Source organism: Dryobates pubescens, chromosome Z, assembly GCF_014839835.1.
Source record: "Dryobates pubescens isolate bDryPub1 chromosome Z, bDryPub1.pri, whole genome shotgun sequence".
NCBI lineage: Eukaryota > Metazoa > Chordata > Aves > Piciformes > Picidae > Dryobates > Dryobates pubescens.
Window position 1 is genome coordinate 49,551,440 of NC_071657.1, and position 21,291 is coordinate 49,572,730.

General features: G+C 42.4%; 1 protein-coding gene across 1 annotated transcript in view; it reads left to right on the forward strand.

Annotated features, from left to right (window-relative positions):
* Positions 1–324: 324 nt before the first annotated feature.
* Positions 325–21,291, forward strand: part of MPDZ (multiple PDZ domain crumbs cell polarity complex component) — a 106,651-nt gene continuing 85,684 nt past the window's right edge. Inside the window, exons 1-5 of the mRNA XM_054178927.1 lie at positions 325–507; positions 12,331–12,549; positions 13,471–13,610; positions 18,152–18,365; positions 20,254–20,382. Coding sequence (XP_054034902.1) covers positions 325–507; positions 12,331–12,549; positions 13,471–13,610; positions 18,152–18,365; positions 20,254–20,382 — 885 coding nt within the window. The remainder of the gene's footprint in view (positions 508–12,330; positions 12,550–13,470; positions 13,611–18,151; positions 18,366–20,253; positions 20,383–21,291) is intronic.

Genomic DNA, 21,291 nt, shown 5'->3' on the forward strand with positions numbered 1-21,291 from the left:
GAGAAAGACCAAATTTTTTTCCTATTATGGCTATATTTGTTGCTGCTTATTTACAGTGGTGTGTGGCCTCAGTTCCTGTAGCTGAATTTTAATGAAGGCTCTTTCACTTTTGTAACCTAGTTCTTCATAGACAAAACCATACTTTTTGTTGGCTTCTGTTTTTTGCACTGCCTCCTCTTTCCTGATTCATTAGATGCATTGGGCTGAGTTCTTTGTTCAAAGCTAATCCATTGAAGGCTTCTGTAGTTTGAACAGTACAGAGTGATACATTTACACCTCTTACCTGCTTGTATGTGGCTGCTTCCAAACTGCTACTGACTGGCAATGATTATTACTGCAGATACGCATCGGGCCCTCCAGGCCATGGAGCGCTTACAGGCAAAACTCCGGGATCGAGGTGACATTGCAAATGAGGAGAAGCTGAGCTTATTAAAGGCGGTGCTGCAGAGTCCTCTCTTTAAACAAATTCTCAACCTTCAGACTTCTGTTCAACAACTGAGAGATCAGGTAGGAAAAGCATCTTCTCAGGCACAAGAGAAAAGTTACTAAGAACATGCAGAAGTGTGTTTGTTCCTGCATGTTGAATAGTGAAATCAAATAGCTTAAATTAAATGTCTGATACAAAGCTTCAGGGGGTTGAGATGAACGTACTTATTGACTTTTATTTGCTTTGCTGAGGCCTGTATTTTGTGTATGTGTTCTTTATGAATATGCATGGTATGGAAATAGTGCTACTGGATGAGGAGTTAACATAAGACTTTCTGTCACATTCTTTCACAAGGAACATGTTTTTTTATGAGGTCTTAGAATTTTTTCCTTGAAGTCTTATCACTATCCTGTGTCTTACTCTGCTAAAATGAGAATATATGAGACTTCAAAAGGACACAGGCATCTATTTTTTTGTATAAGAGTAAAAGAGAAAAGAGAAGCAAGAGCTCCTACCTTCTTTTTATCTTGCGTAGAATTTTAAGTAAAAGTATTACTCTTTTCCATGTCTTTGATGCAGATGAGGAAAAGGACAGCAACTAGGCTGTATTGATTTATTTATGGCTATAATTTAATTTCCTTGTCAGCTGAATAAGAACTTTAAGAATATAAACACTAGTTCAGTAACTGATTTAGGACTAAACTGTGTTATCTGGTTTTGCGAATATTTCTTCCTGTTTACTCTGGCAAGATGGGCAGCTCTGTGGCTGATATGCAGAAATGCCAGAGTAGGAGGGCACAGTCCTTACACGCTGATGTCATTGTCAGCATGGAGCTGCGTCTGGTCTCTGACCAGATTATCTTGTGTATCATCTTGATGTTATTTTGTACAGACAAGAAATAAGGTAGAATAGTACTGCTGTATGTGACCAGATTTTTCAGGGGTTTTATGTTTAGTGTGTAGAAAGTAGGTGACATTGGGGGAATTGAAAAAAATCTAGGAAAAAAGGTTTTCTGAGGGTTTGCTTGCGCTGCTGTCACAGTATCACAGTACATGAGCAGGAAGGGACCTGCAGAGATCATGGGGTCCAACCCCCCCTGCCAAAACGGGGTAGTCTGCACAGGAATGCATCCAGATGGGTTTTGAAGGTGTCCAGTTAAGAAGACTTCACAACCTCTCTGGGCAGCCTGTTCCAGTGCTCCATCACCCTCACTGTAAAGAAGTTCCTCCTCATGTTGAGGTGAAATCCTCTATGTTCAAGCTTGTACCTATTGTTCCTTGTCTTAATATTGGGCACCACAAAAAAGAGATTGGCCCCATCCACTTGACACCCACTCCTCAGATATTTATACACATTGATGAGATCCTCTCTCAGTCTTCTTTTTTCAAGGCTAAACAGCCCCTGGGATCACAGTCTCTCTTCATAGGGGAGGTGCTCAAGTCCCCTAATCATCCTCATGGCTCTCTGTTGGATTCTTTTCAGCAGGTCCCTGTCTTTCTTGGACTGGGGAGTCCAAAACTGGATGCAGTATTCCAGGTGTGGTCTCACCAGGGCAGAGTAGAGAGGGAGAAGAAACCTCCTTAGACCTGATGGACACGCTTTTCTTGGTGCATCCCATTGGCTCTCTTGGCCACATGGGGACATTGTTGTTCCATGCTGAACTTGCTGTCCACTAGGACTCCAAGGTCTTTCTCCATGGAGCTGCTTTCCAGCAGGACAGCCCCTAACCTGTCCTGGTGCGTATTATTATTCCTCCCCAGATGCAGGAGTCTGTACTTCTCCTCACTGAATTTCACAGTTTTGCCTGCACCCAGCTCTCCAGCCTGTCCAAGTCAATATATGAAAAGAAGAATTTACAGTGACACCCAGAAATAATGTAAATTACCTAGTGGTGGTTTCACAAGTAGTTGCAGTCAGACCTGTTTCAGACCAGATGACTAGTGGTGGTGAGCTGTGCATTGGCTAGGTTTGCAGTCTCTACCCACCTGAGAATAAGATAGCAATCATGTTCTCAAGGTGACATGTGACAGTCTGTTAATCATCTGTAATTAGTTAAGAGTTTTTAAAGAGCTATAAGACTATTGCAAAATTCTCAGGAGAAGGCAAACTTCTAGGAAAGTATAAGTTGAAAGAGGGGAAGGGAGCAGAGAAGCAATAATGGCAGTTTATTTTGCTGGCCTAAGACATAGAGATGATTGTTAGAGCACTGGTTTTGGTTTGTGCAGTGAGTCTTCAGTATGAGCTGGCAAAAGTTGTAAACATCTGTTGCATTTTCCTAGCAAATAGTAGGATGCAAGTATAGAATTTTACCATAAAGACAAATATTGTTTGCATTCCAGTGAGAGTTACTACCATTTTTTATGGTCTAAAATAGTAGACTTATTTTTTTTCTTACATGTAAGTAATCTTTTAACCACCAAAAAACCAAAAAATGATGTGAAAAGTATATGTCTTTGTATGCATAGAGATGTTTCAGTTTTGCTGTCATGTTTCCTTAAAGCTTTTCTCAGTTAATTGGACATTGATCCCCCTCATGTGGGTGTGTGCTTAACAGCAGACTCTTGAATTTGTATTTGTGTTAAACACTGTGGTGTGGACTTAGTGGTATGTTTCTTCCTCTGGATGTTCATCAAGAATGATGCTAAAATCAGCAATTCTGATTCTTTGGTTCTTATTGGTAGATGTTCTGAAGTTGTGTGGGTATTTTTGGTTTTGTTTTGCCTTTTTTTTTTTTTTTTGGTTGTTCTTAAATGATCAAGCAGGATTTGTTCACACTGCAAATCTATCATTGCACAGTTGAGAACTGGAGTGGGAAAATTTCCTTTCTAGGGCTGGCAGAGGGGTGTTTTATTAAAAAATACTGACCTGACTTCACTAGATGCTTGAGCTGAGGACAGCAGAAGGAGCTATCTTTTTCCCTTTGTGTCATTTTTCTTCATGAAGGCTTGTTTTCTCATGCGATAGAGCAGTCTCATTGTTTGAAGACAAGACAGTGGTAGAAGAGGAAAACTGATACCATGATGTTTTGAACTTTTTAATAATATTTGCTTTTCTTTTTAAAAAAAAAAAAGACATAAAATACTCCAACCATGCTGGCAGTCGCTTCCCGCTTCCTTTCCTTTTTGTCTCTTCCCTGTTCACCTCCTCCTCTTGCCTCTAGTCCAGTCAGACCTCTGCCTGAACAAAATGCCTTTCCTTTGGCTGGGCTGCATTCCTCAGATGTTTTGTTTGTTTGTTTATGAGCTTGACCATTGTTTTTTGTTCACAGTGCAGTAGTGGGGAGGAGTCTCCCTGCAGCACAGCATGCAGTGGATTGCATGGGATACCTGAAGTGGAGAAACTGCTTTTTTATGTTGCCTGTAAACACTCACTTAAATCTATGGTTTACATGACTAAAAGAGATTTTGAGTTCCTGTCCTGAATGCTTTTCTGCAGCAGAACCACTTTCTATGTGTTTTGAACTAAATACTTATGAGGAATGCTAACCTGGGGTCTGTTTTGCCCTTCTCGAAGATGGAGATACAAAGGAGAAGCCAGCAGGGTAGTGCTGGACCAGTGCTTCTTCTTGGGAAACCTCAGGGCCTTTGACTGTGGCACAGGCATCATGCCTGAGGGGAGTGCATGGCAGTATGGGGTGCCTGGCAGCACTGCCCTTGCTGTTGCCTCCTTGCCGGGCTCGTGTGGTGGCTTGCTCATGCTTCATCTCTTCTAATGCAGTCACTCTTGTAGCTTACTGTTTTTTGCAGTGCAGGTCACTTCAGTCAGTTGAAATACTGCCCTGTGCTTCTTGGGATCTCCATGGCTGGAGTGCAGAAATACTGTGGTTTATAATCTTGGTCCAATCTGAGACCTAATAATCTCAATTGCGGTGCTTGTAAGTGTTGATACAGTGCAGACAGGCTTGGATAGCTCCTTTTCTGTTGAAAATATTGTGTGACTGCATGTAAGCACTATTTAGTGGCATTTAGTGGCTAACTTTGTCACTGCAAATTAGGTTTTATCATGCATGGTGTTACTTAGGAATTTTTCTTTTTTGTCTTAAGCATTGGGATAAATTTGGAGGAGACCCTTTAATGAAGGAGAGGTTCAAGGAAAGAAATATTTGTACTCAGTGGTGGCCAAAATCCAAGGTGGAGGTTGAGGAGAAGTGGCCATAATTTGGGTCAGTAACCTATAATGTGATTCTTTTTAACTTAAGTTGTTTTGTTGAAGGTTGGAAAGGTGGGATGAAATCCCCTATCTGGATTTGTTCTTTTCTTTAAGAAATTGTAAGGAACAAGAAATCCATTTTAAAAAATACGAGATTAAACTGTTAATATCATACTTAAACATGTTAATTATAATCAATGAGCCTGAGTTGGTAACTCTTCATTCATACCTGCAGGGTCAGGGATGCCAGTGTTTGCAGGGTTTGTTTTTTTTAATAGTCTAACTCAGCCTATCTCTGCTTTCTGTGTGATGTTTGGAATGATTTATCATAGAATCAATAAGGTTGGAAGAGACCTCAAAGATCATAAAGTCCAACTGGTCACCCAAGACCTCATGACTACTAAACCATGGCACCAAGTGCTACGTCCAGTCCCCTCTTGAACACCTCCAGGGATGGTGACTCTACCACTTCCCTGGGCAGCACATTCCAATGGGAAATCACTCTTTCTGTGAAGAACTTTCTCCTCACCTCGAGCTTAAACTTCCCCTGGTGCAGCTTGAGACTGTGTCCTCTTGTTCTGGTGCTGGTTGCCAGGAAGAAGAGACCAACCCCCTCCTGGCTACAACCACCTTTCAGGTAGTTGTAGACAGCAATAAGGTCTCCTCTGAGCCTCCTCCAGGCTAAGCAACCCCAGCTCCCTCAGCTTTTCCTCATAGGGCTTATGCTCGAAGCCTCTTACCCACCTTGTTGCCCTTCTCTGGACATGTCCAAGAGTCTTAATGTCGTTCTTAAATTGAGGGCCCCAGAACTGGACACAGTACTCAAGGTGTGGCCTAACCAGTGCAGAGTACAGGGGCACAATGACTTTCCTGCTCCTGCTGGCCACACTATTCCTGATACAGGCCAGGATGCCATTGGCCTTCTTGGCTGCCTGGGCACACTGCTGGCTCATGTTTAGGTGGCTGTTAATCAGCACCCCCAGGTCCCTATCTGTTTGGCTGCTCTCCAGCCACTCTGACCCCAGCCTGCAGCCAATTTATGTGGATTGAGTAACACAGTTGTAAATGTTTATGTATGATAATGAGTCAATGGATTATATGTTAGGGGTGTGAACTTCAGGATTTGTTTTGCAGTTAAGCAAAGATCTTCACTTGGACACTATAGCCTGCAAAATCTGGTTTGAACCTGTGTGATTTTGTTGATTTAGCCTTGATTCAGTATTTTTGGCCAAAACAAAGCTGTCTTCTACTTCTTGCAACCCCCAAAGAGCAGAATGAGACTCCTCTAGTGAAGAAGAAACTGAAAGTGCCATTCTGGCATCTGGAAGAACTCACGGACAAACCCTCATGATTCAGGACCCTTCTTCAAAGGCTGTGGAACCTGAGGGAAACCAGTATATATGCATGTGTGGTACTGTTAAACCTGTAATGAAGACTCACAGTCCTAATTGGAGATGTATACAGGCTCTAATGGAATTTCTTTACTCCTGAGGAAAGATGGACAATCTGGGATAAGGTAGCAGGGAAGGTGGCTCAGAAACATGTATCCAAACTTAATTTTATATATTTCTTCAGGGAGCATCTGAAATGGAATCCTAATTGGAGGGTCTAAAGAAAAATAATTACTTTCATTCTGTATGGAATTTAAAATTAAGTAGAAAACCCAAAAATGGACCTTGAGTTGTATGAAGTAAGGCTACAAAATTGTGTGAGGTAGTTTGGAAACAGATTTGAATCCGGAGGATGCTAGTAATACGAAACTATTCAGTGTGTTGTTTATTGGTTAGTCAGCATCAGACAGTAGAATGAAATTGCAGAAGGTAGATGGAGTGGACCAGATGACTTCACAACTAGTGTCAATTACATTTGAGGTATATAATAATAATAGAGAAGAGGTGTAGGAAAAACAGAAGTGAGAATGGGTGAAGAAGCTACAATGTGGTGGTGAAAGAAGTTCAGTTCTCCTCCCCCCATAAACCACAGATAACTCAGTTGGAGAAGCAAAATGGAAAAGAGCTATATTTTACAAGCAGGATGAAATGCTATGAATATATACACAATATACAGTATTTATGGTATATACAAAAATATACAGCAAAGAACGTAACACAGAAAACCTGCCCCTCCTCACTGGAGGGGGGTTCCCCGCCCCAAAACCCATTTCCCCCATCCTGCCTTTTTTCCCAGAAAGGGTTAGAGAGAAAAAGAGTTGTTAGGGGAAATTCTGTTCGTTCAAACCATATGCTAAGGGAAGAAAAAGAATTAGTTTTTTATCTCATTAGTCCAAGGTCAGCACCAAGCACAGAAAGACAGCAGCTGCCCAGGCAGACTGAAACAGACAGACTGAGCTAAAACTAAAAATCCTAAAGTTACCTTCCCACTGATCTACCAATGAAATCTGTTTAGACTTATCTTTATTTTCCTTTTTACACCAAAACATTCAACTAGAGTGCTCAGTAACTGTTTCTTTCCTTAAAGGCACAGCCTAAAACTGTCACATACAAGAAGAGCAGAGGAGGTGTTTGAGGAAGATTGAGAAGTAGAGGTAGAGATAATGGGGGCAATGTTGGTTGTGACCTTCTTTTAGGAATCAATCAATATGCTTACTGTAGGAATGAGGGACACTGGGAATGCAACAGGAAAGAGGGACTGAAGAAGCTGCAAGATGTGTCAGTGGAGAAGAAGGCCAGCCTAGCTGCTTAGGGAAAAATAAGGAGCCTATAGTTGTTGGAAGAAGGGGTAGGCCACCCAGGAGGACCACAAGGTTGTGAAACTATGTAGGGAAAAATTGGAAGGGCCAAAGCCCATCTGGAAGTTAATTTGGCTTGATGTATTAAAGAGAACAGGAAACGCTTCTACAAATATATTAGCAACAAATGGAGGACTAAGGAGAATCTCTGTCCTTTTTTGGATGTAGGGGGGAGCGTAGTGGTCAACGATGAGGTACAGGCTGAGGTACTCAATACCTTCTTTGCCTCAGTCTTTAGTAGTAGGACCAATTGTTTGTTGGATATGCTATGCTGCTCCCTGAATCCTTCTGCCAGCTCTACAGCTGGCCTGCAGAGCTGGCAGAAGGATTCAGGGAGCAGCATAGTTTTCCTCTGTTCCAGAATGGGGTAGTTGGTGATCAGCTTAGCTGCTTGGATCCCCATGGGACCAGATGGGATCTATCCTAGGCTGCTGAGAGGTCTGGCAGATGTGCTGGCCAAGCTGCTCTCCATCATTTTTCACCAGTCCTGGCTCACTGGAGAGGTCCCAGAGGACTGGAAGCTGGCCAGTGTGGTGCCCATCCACAAGAAGAGCCGGTTGGATAAGCCAGGCCAGTCCGCCCTCCAGAAGTCCAGAGTGGAGGTTTTCTTGCTTCCCCTCTTAGCTTGACTGCATATTGAACACTCAATTATTTCATGGTCACTGGACCCTAGACATTCTCCAACCACCACATTTCCCACCAGCCCTTCTCTATTTGTAAAAAAGACGTCAAGCAAAGCCTTACCCCTGGTAAGGCTCACACAGCAACTGGGATAAGAAGCTGGAGAAGCCTGGAGAAGAGGAGACTCAGGGGTGACCTTATTACTCTTTACAACTACCTGAAGGGAGGTTGTAGACAGATGGATGTTGGTCTCTTCTCCCAGGCAGCCAGCACCAGAACAAGAGGACACAGTCTCAGGCTGCACCAGGGGAGGTTCAGGCTGGATGTTAGGAAAAAGTTCTATACAGAGAGAGTGATTGTCCATTGGAATGGGCTGCCTGGGGAGGTGGTGGAGTCGCCATCATTGGAGGTTTTCAGGAGAAGACTTGATGGGGTGCTTGGTGCCATGGGTTAATTGTTTAGGTGGTGTTGGATTGGTTGATGGGTTGGACGCGATGATCTTGAAGGTCTCTTCCAACCTGGTTTAGTCTATGTATTCTATGTATTCTGTCCTCCATACACTCTAACAACCTTCTGGACTGCCTCCTCTCTGCTGTGTTTATTTCCCAGCACATTTCAAGCAGGTTAAAATCACCTGTAAGTGCAAGGTCTGGTGATCTTGTGACAGCCTCTTGCATATAGAATGATTCATCAACTTCTTCATCCTGGTTGGGTGGTCTATAACAGACTCCAACCAGGATATCTGCCTTGTTGGTCATCCCTCTAATTTTCACCCACAGGCACTCAACCTGATCATCCCTGCTCTCTAGTTCCATGGCATCTAGAGTGTCCCTGATGTACAGGGACATCCCTCCACCCCTTCTGCCTTGCCTGTCTCTCCTGAGGAGCCTGTAGCCATCCATTACAGTGCTCCAGTCATGTGAGTCATCCCACCATGTTTCTGTGATGGCAACTACATCATAACTTTTCTGCTGTAACAAGGCTTCCAGCTCCTCTTGTTTGTTACCCATGCTTCGTGCATTAGTGTGTAGGCACTTCAGCTGGGCTGCTGGTTTCACCCTTGACTCCAGCTTACCACCCCCAGACTCCTGTCTGGCGTGACTGGTTTCAGCTCCTTACCAATTTGAATCTAGTATAAAGCCCTTTCAATGTGACCTGCCAATTCCCTAGAACCTTTTTCCCTTTGGGGGACAGGCCGTTCTTATCTGCAAAGATCTTTCTCCTCCTCTGGGACAGATGTACTCCATCTGTTGCTAGCTGGCCTGGTGCCATAGAAAGTTCCCCACAATCGAAAAAACCCAAAATTCTTTTGGTAGCACCAGCCTCTGAGCCACTTGTTGATTACAGGTGCTGACCTGTTCCTTTCTATATTCCCTGCTGCAATACATTCCAGAATGCCCATTACCTCTGATGTAAGAGACTTAAAATTATACAAATTAGGAGCACAACAATTTGTAAACAAGATAAGATTTACGTACTTATTCCAACTGATAATGTCTAGAGAGCATGAATATACACATTATGGGACTCATCGCAGACAGGGGTCATTGAAAAAGAATCTTGGAGAGAGATCCTTCCCAAAATAATAAATGTGGTGATTCCTTTTGTGTAGAGAGCTGAGACACCTGAAAGAGCCAAATTTGCATAACCAGGAAAAGTAGAACTGAAGTAAGGAGCTTATGAAGAAAAATCTCATATAGATAGAAAATTACAGTTCATGGAAGAAGGGACTTGTCACATGGGAGAACTACAGAGAAGTTGTCAGAACATTGAGAATCCTCTCTTGTACATGTAAATTAGCCTTAGGAATGTCTCAACAAAAATAAAATCACATCTGCTCACCAGACAGTAGCTATCCCAGGAGGGGTGTGGTGGAAGACACTTGGAATGTGCAACAAAGATAAGATCATCTCTACCCATCAAGACTGAAGCTACCCTGGAAATGGGAGGCAGTGGAAAGGCTATGGAACACATCACCTCCTGGCCTGATGAGCACAGGGATGAGTAATGATGTGTGAACAGGGCTGAGATTCCTGGGGTATTTTAGTCTGGAGAGGAGAAAACTGAGAGGGGAACTAATAAATGTATATAAATATAGGAGGGCTGGGTGTCCAGAAGGAAGGGACAATCTCTTCTCACTTGGGCCCTGTAATAGGACAAGGGGCAATGTGTGTAAACAGGAAATTCCACCTCAGGTGACTGTAAGGGTTACAGTGCACTGGGACAGGTTTCCCAAAGAGGTTGTGGATTCTCCTCTGGAGACTTTCAAGTCCCACTTGGATCGTTCCTGTGTGACCTATGCTAGATTGTGTGGTCCTGCTCTAGCTGGGGTGTCAGACTGAAGATCTCCAGAGATCCCTTCCAGCTCTTAACATCTTACGATCCTGAAACCAGGGCCAAAGTAAGACACAAACAGTGCCCTTTAGAATTATAAGCTTGTGTGGGATTGGAGCCCACAATCCACAGTTCTTGAAATATGGATTATTACAGAAGTAACAGTCAGAATCTAATACTCTGACACTGCCCTACAAGAAGGTGCATTCTTGGAAATACAGACTGGTACAAGATCTAAAGGCTGTACATCAGATGGTGATGGATATACACCTAGTAATACCCAGTTCGTATGCACTATTAACACCCATAATTGATTCTAATGTCTATTTTATGTTCGTGGATTTAAAAGATGCTTTCTTTTGTATTGCTTTGGAGAAACAAAGTCAGAAATTGTTTGCTTTTGAATGGGAAAGCCCAACAACCAGATGAAAAATGCAGCTGTGCTCCCTTAAGAAATAAAAAACAGCTCTACAGTCTTTGGTGACATATTGGCAAAAGGATTGGAACAGTGGCAAGTTAAGAAAGCTGCTTCTTCTAGATTTCTGTATATAGTATCAAATTTTACTCTTACATTCTTGTAGGATTTACCTTTTTTTTTTTTTTTTCTTAGAAGATGACTGCACATTCCACTTGAAGTGGAGAATTCATGTACAGTTGCAGTTTTTAGTACTACCAGTTATATTGGTAACCCTTTCCAGTTCTGCCACCCAGGGGGATGAAGCCTCAAGAAGCCTCCTGGCTCATTATAAAGGGTCCCAAGACAGAGTAATGTTGTGCTTATAATCCTAATAAATAAACCTGAAGGCATTTCATGTATTGTTTTGTAGATTTAATCGTACTGGCTAGCATCCTTACCACTCTTCATTGCTGAGCTTTTCCTGCTTAGTTTGAAGTTACCATTCCAAAGGCTGCGCCAAAGAGGTTGTATGAGCTTACACTAATCTGTGTTGGGCAGAATCAATAGATTGCTCATACTGTGCTGTTGCTCATTTAGGCTAGCCTTGCTGACTTTGCTTGAGCAGACAATGAGTTTTCTAGTGACTTCTTTCACCAAGGGAGCTCTGAAGATGGTAACCTTTAGCAGAAAAGGTAGTTCAGTGGTGTTTCTCTGCAGTGAACTCTGCAATTTAGAAAATTAGCATATATCCATGACTTACTGACATTTCTGGTATCAGACCCCCATATACTAGGGCCTTTGAGTGCACATGAGATATAGTTTAGGTTTGCGTGTCATATAGTCTTAGGCAGTTCTGTCTTGCTGTGGAAGTGTGAAAATGTTTTGAAGCAGAAGCAGTGTAAGACTAGCTATGGCTAGTTACCGTAGTGTCAGGTACTCTTACAAATAATTTGACCCATGGCAATTTTTTATGGGAAGGAATGTGACAGTGGATATCTAAGAAGATTTGAAGGTGCAGTTGAACAAGAAGTGAATCACAGTAATTGACCAAGTTCAGTGATTTTCTTTAATAAGTTGAAATGGATGACATCGAGAAGGTGAAGGTGAAAGTGAGTGAACCTATTATATAGTCTTGTAGTAGTCTGAAATACAGTATGACATAGACTGTTACTTTCAGAATCATGGATATAACCTAAGGCTAAATCTTGCACTCACAAAAGGGCAGAATTTGATTATGATGATGAGGAGGTTTCTTTCTTTTTCTATTGAAATTTACATACTTTTTTTTGTTACTCTTGTGAAATAATTGATAAACTTGTTTCTGACACTGCTGGTACTGTAGAAAAACTTGATCATACCTGTTTACCTCTACCATTGTATTGTAGTACTTCAAGCTGCTATGCTGAAAGAGCAAAAAAAAATGTAAGCTCGGATTATGAAAAAAAAGAAAAGGGTCATTTTCATCAGTTTCTTGTATGTTCCACACTGATAATTCATAACTTTATGCCATTAAAAATATTAAATACACTTTTCAAAATTGCAGATTGGGATTTCAAATATTTTTATAAGCAGTAGGTCTGTCATAATGTTCTTGGATAAGGAGGAAGTTTCTACTTTGCCTATAAATCTGTTTTGCCATTAATCCTTTGCAGGTAAATATCACATCTTCCATACATTCCACTGGTGAATTCCCCCAGCTTCTCCATCATGGTGTGATGGGGTCCTTGCCACATAATGAGTCATATTTGTTGGCTCAGCAGAATGGCAGCCCCGCTAATGTTCTAGAAGCAGCAATAAGATCTGTTACTCCTCAGATCAATGGGAAATCCTCTAGTGATGACTTTGAGCAGCTCATCAAAAATATGTCCCAGGTAAGCATATAGTCTGGTAACCATGAAATGTGGCTTGTCTTATCTGGAAAATTAAAATATATTTATGTTTATTTAAAAGCCATTTAGTTATTATGCAAATCGGAGCTCACTTGCCGTATAAAACAAAAAGAACCTTTTAATTTGTGGAACAGTTGGTAAATGAGAAAATAGTTGGAAAGGTAGCATTGACATTGTCACTGCTGAGTTACTGTCCTTAGCTGGGCAGCATGCTGGGCAGCATGCCATTATCTTTCTGTATTCATTTTAGGACTGCTGCTTTGTGTGTGAAGGAGATGCTTTGTCAGAGCATGCTCTTGTATGCATAAATAATAAAAGCTGGTTCTGTGACTTGCTTAGAAATAAAATGGAAAGTTTTTTTGCCCTTACATCATTCTGTAATGTCTCTGCTTTCCTCTGGTAGGCAGAACTAGTGTACAAGCCCCTTCCATGGCAGGAGCTGAGAACTGTCAGGTGTATGTTCTAGGATTTTTCTAAACAGACTATAATACAACCAGACAGTGCAAGTTTTCCTCTCTTCCTCTGGAGAGGTTTTTGCGTAGTCCTGCTTTTTCTATCTGAAATCCATTCCCTTTTCTAGTTCTGCTTGAGAGTTAGCCCATAGCCTTATAAAATATTAATAGACATATATGTGCTAGTTCAGTCACTACTGAACCTAAACAGTACATTTAGATGTTTCATCTGGGTTGTAATAATATTCTCAAATATTTCACTATTGTCACTTTTCTGTATGTTAGTGAGAAATCAGAAATGAACAATTAACTTTTGGGAATTAGCCAGTGTATCTTTGTCCAACTGTAGCTGTCAAATTAGAAACTCATTTCCAGGTTGCTTAGCACAGTTAATTGTGCTGAAAAGCAGAATTAACAACATTTGTACTCTTTTTTTCCTTCTGCCAAACAGGGTCGTCTTGTTGAGACCATTGACCTTATTAAACCTTCAAGTGGTGGTCTAGGCTTCAGTGTGGTGGGACTCAAGAGTGAAAATAGGGGAGAACTAGGAATATTTGTACAAGAAATCCAGGAAGGAAGTGTGGCACATAGGTAAGATTACTACTGGAATGTTTTACTGTACCAAGAATTAACATGACACTGCAACTGGGTTGTGTTTATTCCTATTTTTTGTGGTATAAGGGTGTGTTTTTCTCAATATTCTGAGCCATAAATCAGAGCACATAGAAAAATTTATCACTGAAATTTATGTGGAACAGGGCAGCATATGATTTGTTCTGAATTTCTAGAAGTTTACAGATGAAGTTTCTCTGTGATTTGTTTATAATACTTCCTTTACCACGTGGAAAATGCAGGTTACTGTTGTGGTCATAGCTTTTAAAGCTGAAATACAGGTTTTGCCATTCTTGAATGCCCTGAAAAGCAATCTGGTGAAAAAAAAATAATTATCAGGGTTACTAGGTAGGGTACCACTGAGCAGATACGGAACACAGCTTTTTAAGTCAGCTTTAAACAAGGTTTGCTTTAAAGTTGTTGTCTTCTTAAAAAGATTTTCAGCTTATGTACCAGAAACTCAGCAGTCATAATAGTGTGCTGAAAACGTGTTTTAGATTTTAATCCTGATTCTACAAGTAGTGTTGTGAGAAAAAGATTTCTCCCGTGTGAACAACCCAAGGGAGTAAACAAGCTTCGTGATGAATGGCATAAGCACTGGGTCACTGTACACTGGTGGGATGTATCACTGTGTTTGGATTTGCTGGTCAGGATCATGCTTTGTGCTGTGCTCTATATGTTGTGTGGGGCATCTGAGTCATCTCAGTGGTATTTCTCACTGTGGTGTGTGGAGAAATGTTCTGTTTATGTGTGCTTTATACACTGTCATTTCAACTGAAGGCAAAGTGTTGTCTCCAGAATTAATTCAGTTACATAAAGCGGCAGGCTTTATGTCATTATAGTTCCTTCAAGAGGTCCATGCCTTCACTTTTCTTATTCCATGGAGCTGAGACCTGTTTTTACTAAATGAAACCTTGTTTGATTCCCTGGCAAGAACAGAAACATAGCTGTTAGAGGATTCTTACAGAACCACAGAGTAACAGATACATTGAGGTTGGAAAAGACCCTTGGGATCATCAAGTCCAACCGATAACCCTACTTTACAAAGTTCACACCTAAACCATATCCCCAGGCACCACCTCTAAGTGACCTTTAAAGACATGCAGGGTTGACGACTGCACCACCTCCCTGGGAAGCCCATTCTAATACTTGGCCACTCTTTCTGTGAAAAAAATTATTCCGCTAATGTGAAGTCTAAACCTACCCTCTTGCAGCTTGAGGCCCTTCCCTCCTGTTCTGTCGCTAACTACCTGTGAGAAAAGACCAACACCTACCTCTCCACAACATCCTTTCAGTTAGTTGTAGAGAGCAAGGATGTTTCCCTTCAACTTCCTCTTTTTCAAACTAAACAGCCCCAGCTCCTTCAGTCACTCTTCATAAGATTTATTCTCCAGGCTCTTCACCAGTTTCACTGCCCTCCTCTGCACTCACTCCATTACCTTGAGGTGGCCAAAACTGAACATGGTACTCGGGGTGTGGCCTCATGGAGTACAAGGAGACAATTACCTCCCTACTGCTGCTGGACACAGCATTTCTAATACAAGCCGGGATGCTATTGGCTTTCTTGGACACCTGGGCACACTGCTTACTCATATTCAGCTGCTTGTCAGTTAGAACCCCCAGGTCCCTTTCTGCTAGATAGGTCTCCAGCCACACTTCCCCAGGTCTGTAGTGTTGTATGGGGTTGTGGTGACCCAAGTGCAGAACCTGGCATTTGGCCTTGTTGAAGCTCATAAGAGAAAGGCCCTGCCAGTAATAAATCTTTGAGAGAACTGGCCTCTGCTGTGAAGGACAACAAGAAGTCCTATAAATACATTCATAGCAAGAGGAAGGGCAAGGACAACCTCCACTCCTTGGTGGACATGGAGGGAACCTTTGTATCAAAGGATGAGGAAAAGGCAGAGGTACTTAACACCTTCTTTGCCTCAATTTTTACTAGCAGGACAGAATGTCTTCCAGACAGCTGGCCTGCAGAGCTGGCAGGAGTCAGGGAGCTGCATAGTTTCCCTATGCTCCATGAGCAGGAGGTTGGAGCTCTCCTCAGCCGCTTAGACCCCCACAAGTCCATGGGACCAGGTGGGATCCATCCTAGGGTGCTGAGAGAGCTGGCAGATGAGCAGGCCAAGCCACTCTCCATCATTTTTCAGCAGTCCTGACTCACTGGAGAGGTCCCAGAAGACTGGAAGCTGGCCAACGTGGTGCCCATCCACAAGAGGGGCTGGTTGGATGAGCCAGGGAATTATAGACCTGTCAGCCTGACCTCAGTGCCAGGCAAGATTATGGAAGAGGTCATCCTGAGTGCAATCACACAGCACTTCCAGGATGGCCAAGGGATCAGGCCCAGCCAGCATGGATTTAGGAAGGGCAGGTCCTGCCTGACCAACCTGATCTCCTTCTATGATCAGGTGACCCGACTGGTGGATGTGGGGAGGCCTGTGGATGTAGTCTACCTGGACCTCAGCAAGGCCTTTGACACTGTCCCCCACAGCAAACTCCTGGCCAAGCTGTCAGCCCATGGCATGGATGGGAGCACACTGCGATGGGTTAGGAACTGGCTGGAGGGCCGAGCCCAGAGAGTGGTGGTGAATGGTGCCACATCCAGCTGGCAGCCAGTCACTAGTGGTGTGCCCCAAGGATCAGTGCTGGGCCTCAAGCTCTTTAACATCTTTCTTGATGATCTGGACGAGGGCATTGAGTCCCTCATCAGTAAATTTGCAGATGACACCAAGGTGGGGGCAGGTGTTAATCTGCTGGAGGGGTAGAGAGGCTCTGCAGAGGGACCTCGACAGGCTGGACAGAGGGCAGAGTCCAACGGCATGAGATTGAACACATCCAAGTGCCGGGTTCTGCACATTGGCCACAACAATCCCATGCAGTGCTACAGGCTGGGGTCAGAGTGGCTGGAGAGCAGCCAGGTGGAGAGGGACCTGAGGGTGCTGGTTGATGGTAGGCTGAACATGAGCCTGCAGTGTGCCCAGGCAGCCAGGAGGGCCAATGGCATCCTGGCCTGCATCAGGAACAGTGTGGCCAGCAGGAGCAGGGAGGTCATTCTGCCCCTGTACACTGCACTGGTTAGGCCACACCTCGAGTACTGTGTCCAGTTCTGGGCCCCTCAGTTTAGGATGGATGTTGACTTGCTGGATCGTGTCCAGAGAAGGGCAACAAAGTTGGTGAGGGTTTGGAACACAAGCCCTATGAGGAGAGACTGAGGGAGCTGGGGTTTCTTAGCCTGGAGAAGAGGAGACTCAGGGGTGACCTTGTTGTTCTCTACAAGTACCTGAAGGGAGGTTGCAGGCAGGCAGATGTTAGTCTCTTCTCCCAGGCAGCCAGTACCAGAACAAGAGGACACAGTATGTTAGGAAGAAGTTGTATACAGAAAGAGTGATTGCCCATTGGAATGGGCTGCCTGGGGAGGTGATGGAGTCATCATTGGAGGTGTTCAGGAGGAGACTTGATGGGGTGCTTGGTGCCATGGCTTAGTTGTTTAGGTGGGTTGGATTGGTAGAGGGGTTGGACACGATGATCTTGAAGGTCTCTTCCAACCTGGTTTATTATTATTATTATTATTATTATTATTATTATTATTATTATTATTACTCTGAGAAACAGCTCAAATTCACAAGTGACATATTACAGGTTGAAGCTAGGTCATGTTTTTCCTGAATGCTGCTGAGTACCTTGGCTTCTGCACTGCAGGTACTCGCAAAAGCTCTTGTAGTAAGGTTCCTTATTTTTGTTGCTTGCTTTTGTTTTCAGAGCATTGCCACTTCTGTATATTGAAGACAAGATTTGTTGCAGAAACAAAAGTGATCGGGAGGCAGAGGGCAACTGATTAATATTGGCTTCATACACTTCCTTTTAAGTGGCTCTTGGGGTGATCTCTGTGTGTTATTTTTCTTTTGTCAGAAAGTGAAGAGTTGTTCTTTAATTTGTGCAGGACTTCCCACCCACTCATGCCATTTAAAAGGAATTTGTTTTATAATTTCATTTCTGTTTCTCTCTCTGCCTCCTCTTCTGTTTTTTGTTTTTTTTTTTTTTCCCTCTTGGTTTTGTGCAAAACTTTTTTTCCCCCCATAACATCTTGATGAAAGTGTGTTCCACTCCATGGTTTGATGAATATTTAGAATGGGTGCACTGAGCAAAGTGTAGCACTTGGACTGGTAAGCAAGCAGCTCGAAGTCAAGAACAAAGGTAAGTTCTCAGGCTATACTTTGGAGCAACTGAGATCTAATGCACTTAGTCTTGCATGGGGGTACAGGGAGGAGAAAGCTAGCTAGAGGGTAGTAGTAGCCAGGGGAGAATGTCAGTGGGATTAGCTTCAAAGGAGGTGATCACCAGGGAGTTGCATCAGCTTCTTTCAACAAAAACTGCAGGGAGAAATTAAAATGTAGGGAGAACAGAGACCAGGTTATTAAAAATATGGACTATCAAAATGCTGTCACTTCTGTGCCAAGACTTGTTTTTTTTTTCTTGTTTGTTTATTTTGTTTTCCCTCTTCCTTGTTTACACATACATGACAGAGATGGAAAGCTGAAGGAAGCAGATCAAATCCTTGCTATTAATGGACAAGCCCTTGATCAGACAATTACACATCAACAGGCTATCAGCATCCTACAGAAAGCAAAAGATAATGTCCAGCTAGTTGTAGCCAGGGGCACTTGCCCTCAGCTCATCAGTCCTGTAGTTTCTCGGTCTCCATCTGCTGCTAGCACAGTCTCAGCCCATTCCAACCCGGTGAGTATACCACAAATGTCTATGTGTTCAGTTCTGGGCATGTATTTACTTACTGCTGTTAGTATATCGAGATACTTTTTTGTAACTTGTAGGCACATTTCTCTCACAGTTTTTGAGTTTTTTCTTCTATTTATCTTTGTTGTGCCTGTTCCCATACGAAATAGAAAATATTCAGGCTTGCTGTGGAGAATCATATCTTGGATATATTCCTTTTTCCCAGCTGCCAAATTCAATGTATCCAGCAATGCAAATACAATGTTTACTTTAAGAAGCTTTACTATGAGGTAGCAATAATCAGGAGCTTTCTTTTCTCTTTGCCTTGTACGTGGGCAATGAGAAATTTTTGAAGCTTAGCAATATGATCTGCACCATCAGTTGTATGGGTGCTTCTCTGTTTCTTTGCTGTCTGTTAGTGATGTAGCTAAAGTAAAGCAGGAAGAGAGCGCCATGAAAATGTACTGTGCAGTGATCACTTTAGGACCCCCAGAAAACAACACTGTCACATTTCCTTTCTTCTGAAAGGTTTTGCACATCTAAGCGTAAATAGCATAGCTCAGAGACGTGGTGCTGTTAACTGTGTCTTCTCTTCCTGGTATATTACTCATGTAATAGCATGTCCTGGGATGAAATGACCTGTCTTTGGCTTCTGTAGGTTCTGTTGTTCAGTCATCTGTGGCCCTTCTTCAGGGAAATTGATCAGAGGTATATGGAGGAATCAGTCTGGAAGAAGCAGCTATTTTAGTGTTTATTTTAACCACTAGCATAAAATCTTTAGTCAGGGAGTTTCAGAATTACTCTTTTGTGTGCTGACTGTCATGATTTTGCCTGTCAGCACATAGGAGAGGCCTGCTCTCTTCCAGTATTCCTGTGACACAACCTTTTTCTCTTGTTTGATTGCCTCCATCTTCTCTGAACAGGTTCCCTTGCTGAAAAAAAAGTAATAATTCTTTCAAACCTGTCACTGCTTCTCCTGTTTTGTTGTGTTGTTTGGGTTGGTTTTTTATGCATGCCTTTTCCAGTCTTTGTGTTTTCTTTGCTATCACTTTGCTGGGGAAAAGCAGCTTTTCTGGAGCCATTCTTTTTGACTCAGGCTTTGCTTGATCATAATTGGTTTCTGTTAAGACTGCAGCTTCCCAAACAGGTGCTACAGAGCTTTGATTATTCCAAAAATAACTGCTTATTTCCAAAATCCTACCTGGCTGGATACCAGCTCTAATTTTAAATTTCAAATGAGTTTATGGTGTGGTTTGTTCTTTAGGACAAACAATGCCAGGAGCTTCCAGTCATTCATACAGTACCACCCAACACAAGCTAGCCTTGTGTCTTCTTTCAGAGCAGTTGCAGTCATGCAGAGCAGGAAACTTTCCATCAGAGCTACTTCATTCTGCTGCTGTTGACATTGGACAACACAGAAATCCATTAATTAATAGACAGGAAAATTTTGCTAATGTCTGCTTCACAATACCTGGTGCTGCTTTCAACATTAACCTCTAAACTGGGTTTATGCTTTCTCCTTTGCTGATGTGAACATGCACTTATCTGAAGTTTTCCAGTCCTGTGAGATTTCCTAGCAGCTGTGTATCTGTCACTGAATGCAGTGGGGCATAGAGGTGGACAGTAGGTTGCTGGTTAAATTTATTCTGCAGGTTCTTGAAAGGCCTGGCCTCACTACTCAGCTCTGGTTTGTACCAGAGAAATTCCAACTGTTATGGAATGGGCAATTCATTGCTCAAATATTATGTAGTCTTACACCTAATGAAGGGTCCTATATTTCTTTCTCCTGCCTTCCTTTATAAAAAACATACCCAAAAAAGAAGAGAAAATATTTTGCAAGTTTTCATACTTACATTGTTTTAGTAGTTGGCAAGCTTCTGTTTATTCCCCTTAGATTCACTGGCAGCACGTGGAGACCATTGAGTTGGTGAACGATGGCTCAGGTCTTGGATTTGGGATAGTGGGAGGAAAGTCAACTGGAGTGATTGTTAAAACCATTCTTCCAGGAGGGGTGGCTGATCAGGTAAATTCAACCTACCCTTCCATTTTCCATTAAGTAAGGTGTGAATTTACTCTTTACTTTTTATAATGCTAAGCAGTGGCAACTTTTTTTCTTATAAATAAAAAAGAGAGAGCTGGTGGTGAAAATGGTCCTCAGTAAAGGTATGCCTAGCACAGGGAATCTGTGCATTTAAATGTAAAAGCTGGATTAGGCTGTAAATCACATTTTCAAACCTGATATAGTTTACATGTTTGATCTGGATGTGTTTGGATTTGTAATTTTTCCATGAATATACTGAGTATAATTCAGGAGTGAGAGAGTAACCAAACACTTCATAGTTCTCTGACTGCTGAGAAGAGCATCCACCTCTCCACTGGGCTTACTAAAGCTTGGAGTAGGCATGCGGTTTCAGTTATTTGCATCAGGACACAAGCTCTGCACCTGCCTGAAGGGTTCATGTGAATTGAACTTGATGATCACATCTCATTTCAAGCCTGTCCATCAGACAAGTATCTATGGCTGTGTTAATGATGTTCAAGGATTGAATAGTTAGAGACTGGTCAGTATTTCAACCACAGAAGTGGTGGCCTGACAACAGGGTCTGGATATGAACGGACAGGGTTTACTACCACACACTTGCCATAAGCAGGTAGATGGTTTCTTTGCACAGACCAGTCTCTAATGTTTTTCATATGGGCTAAATTAATGTGAAGATTAAAGGTAAAGCCTTATGAGAGCAAAACAGTGTAAAGCAATATGAAGAACTCCATAATAGTAAGAGAGAAAGGGATTTTATTTTGAAGTTATGATTAGTCTTGCGGAACTTCTTTAAGTAGAAGTGCAAAGCTGAGTGTACTTTTGTATGCTGTCCTTTGGAAGTGTGTTTGGAAATGAAACCTGAAGTTCTCCAAACTACTTGCATTTCTTAAA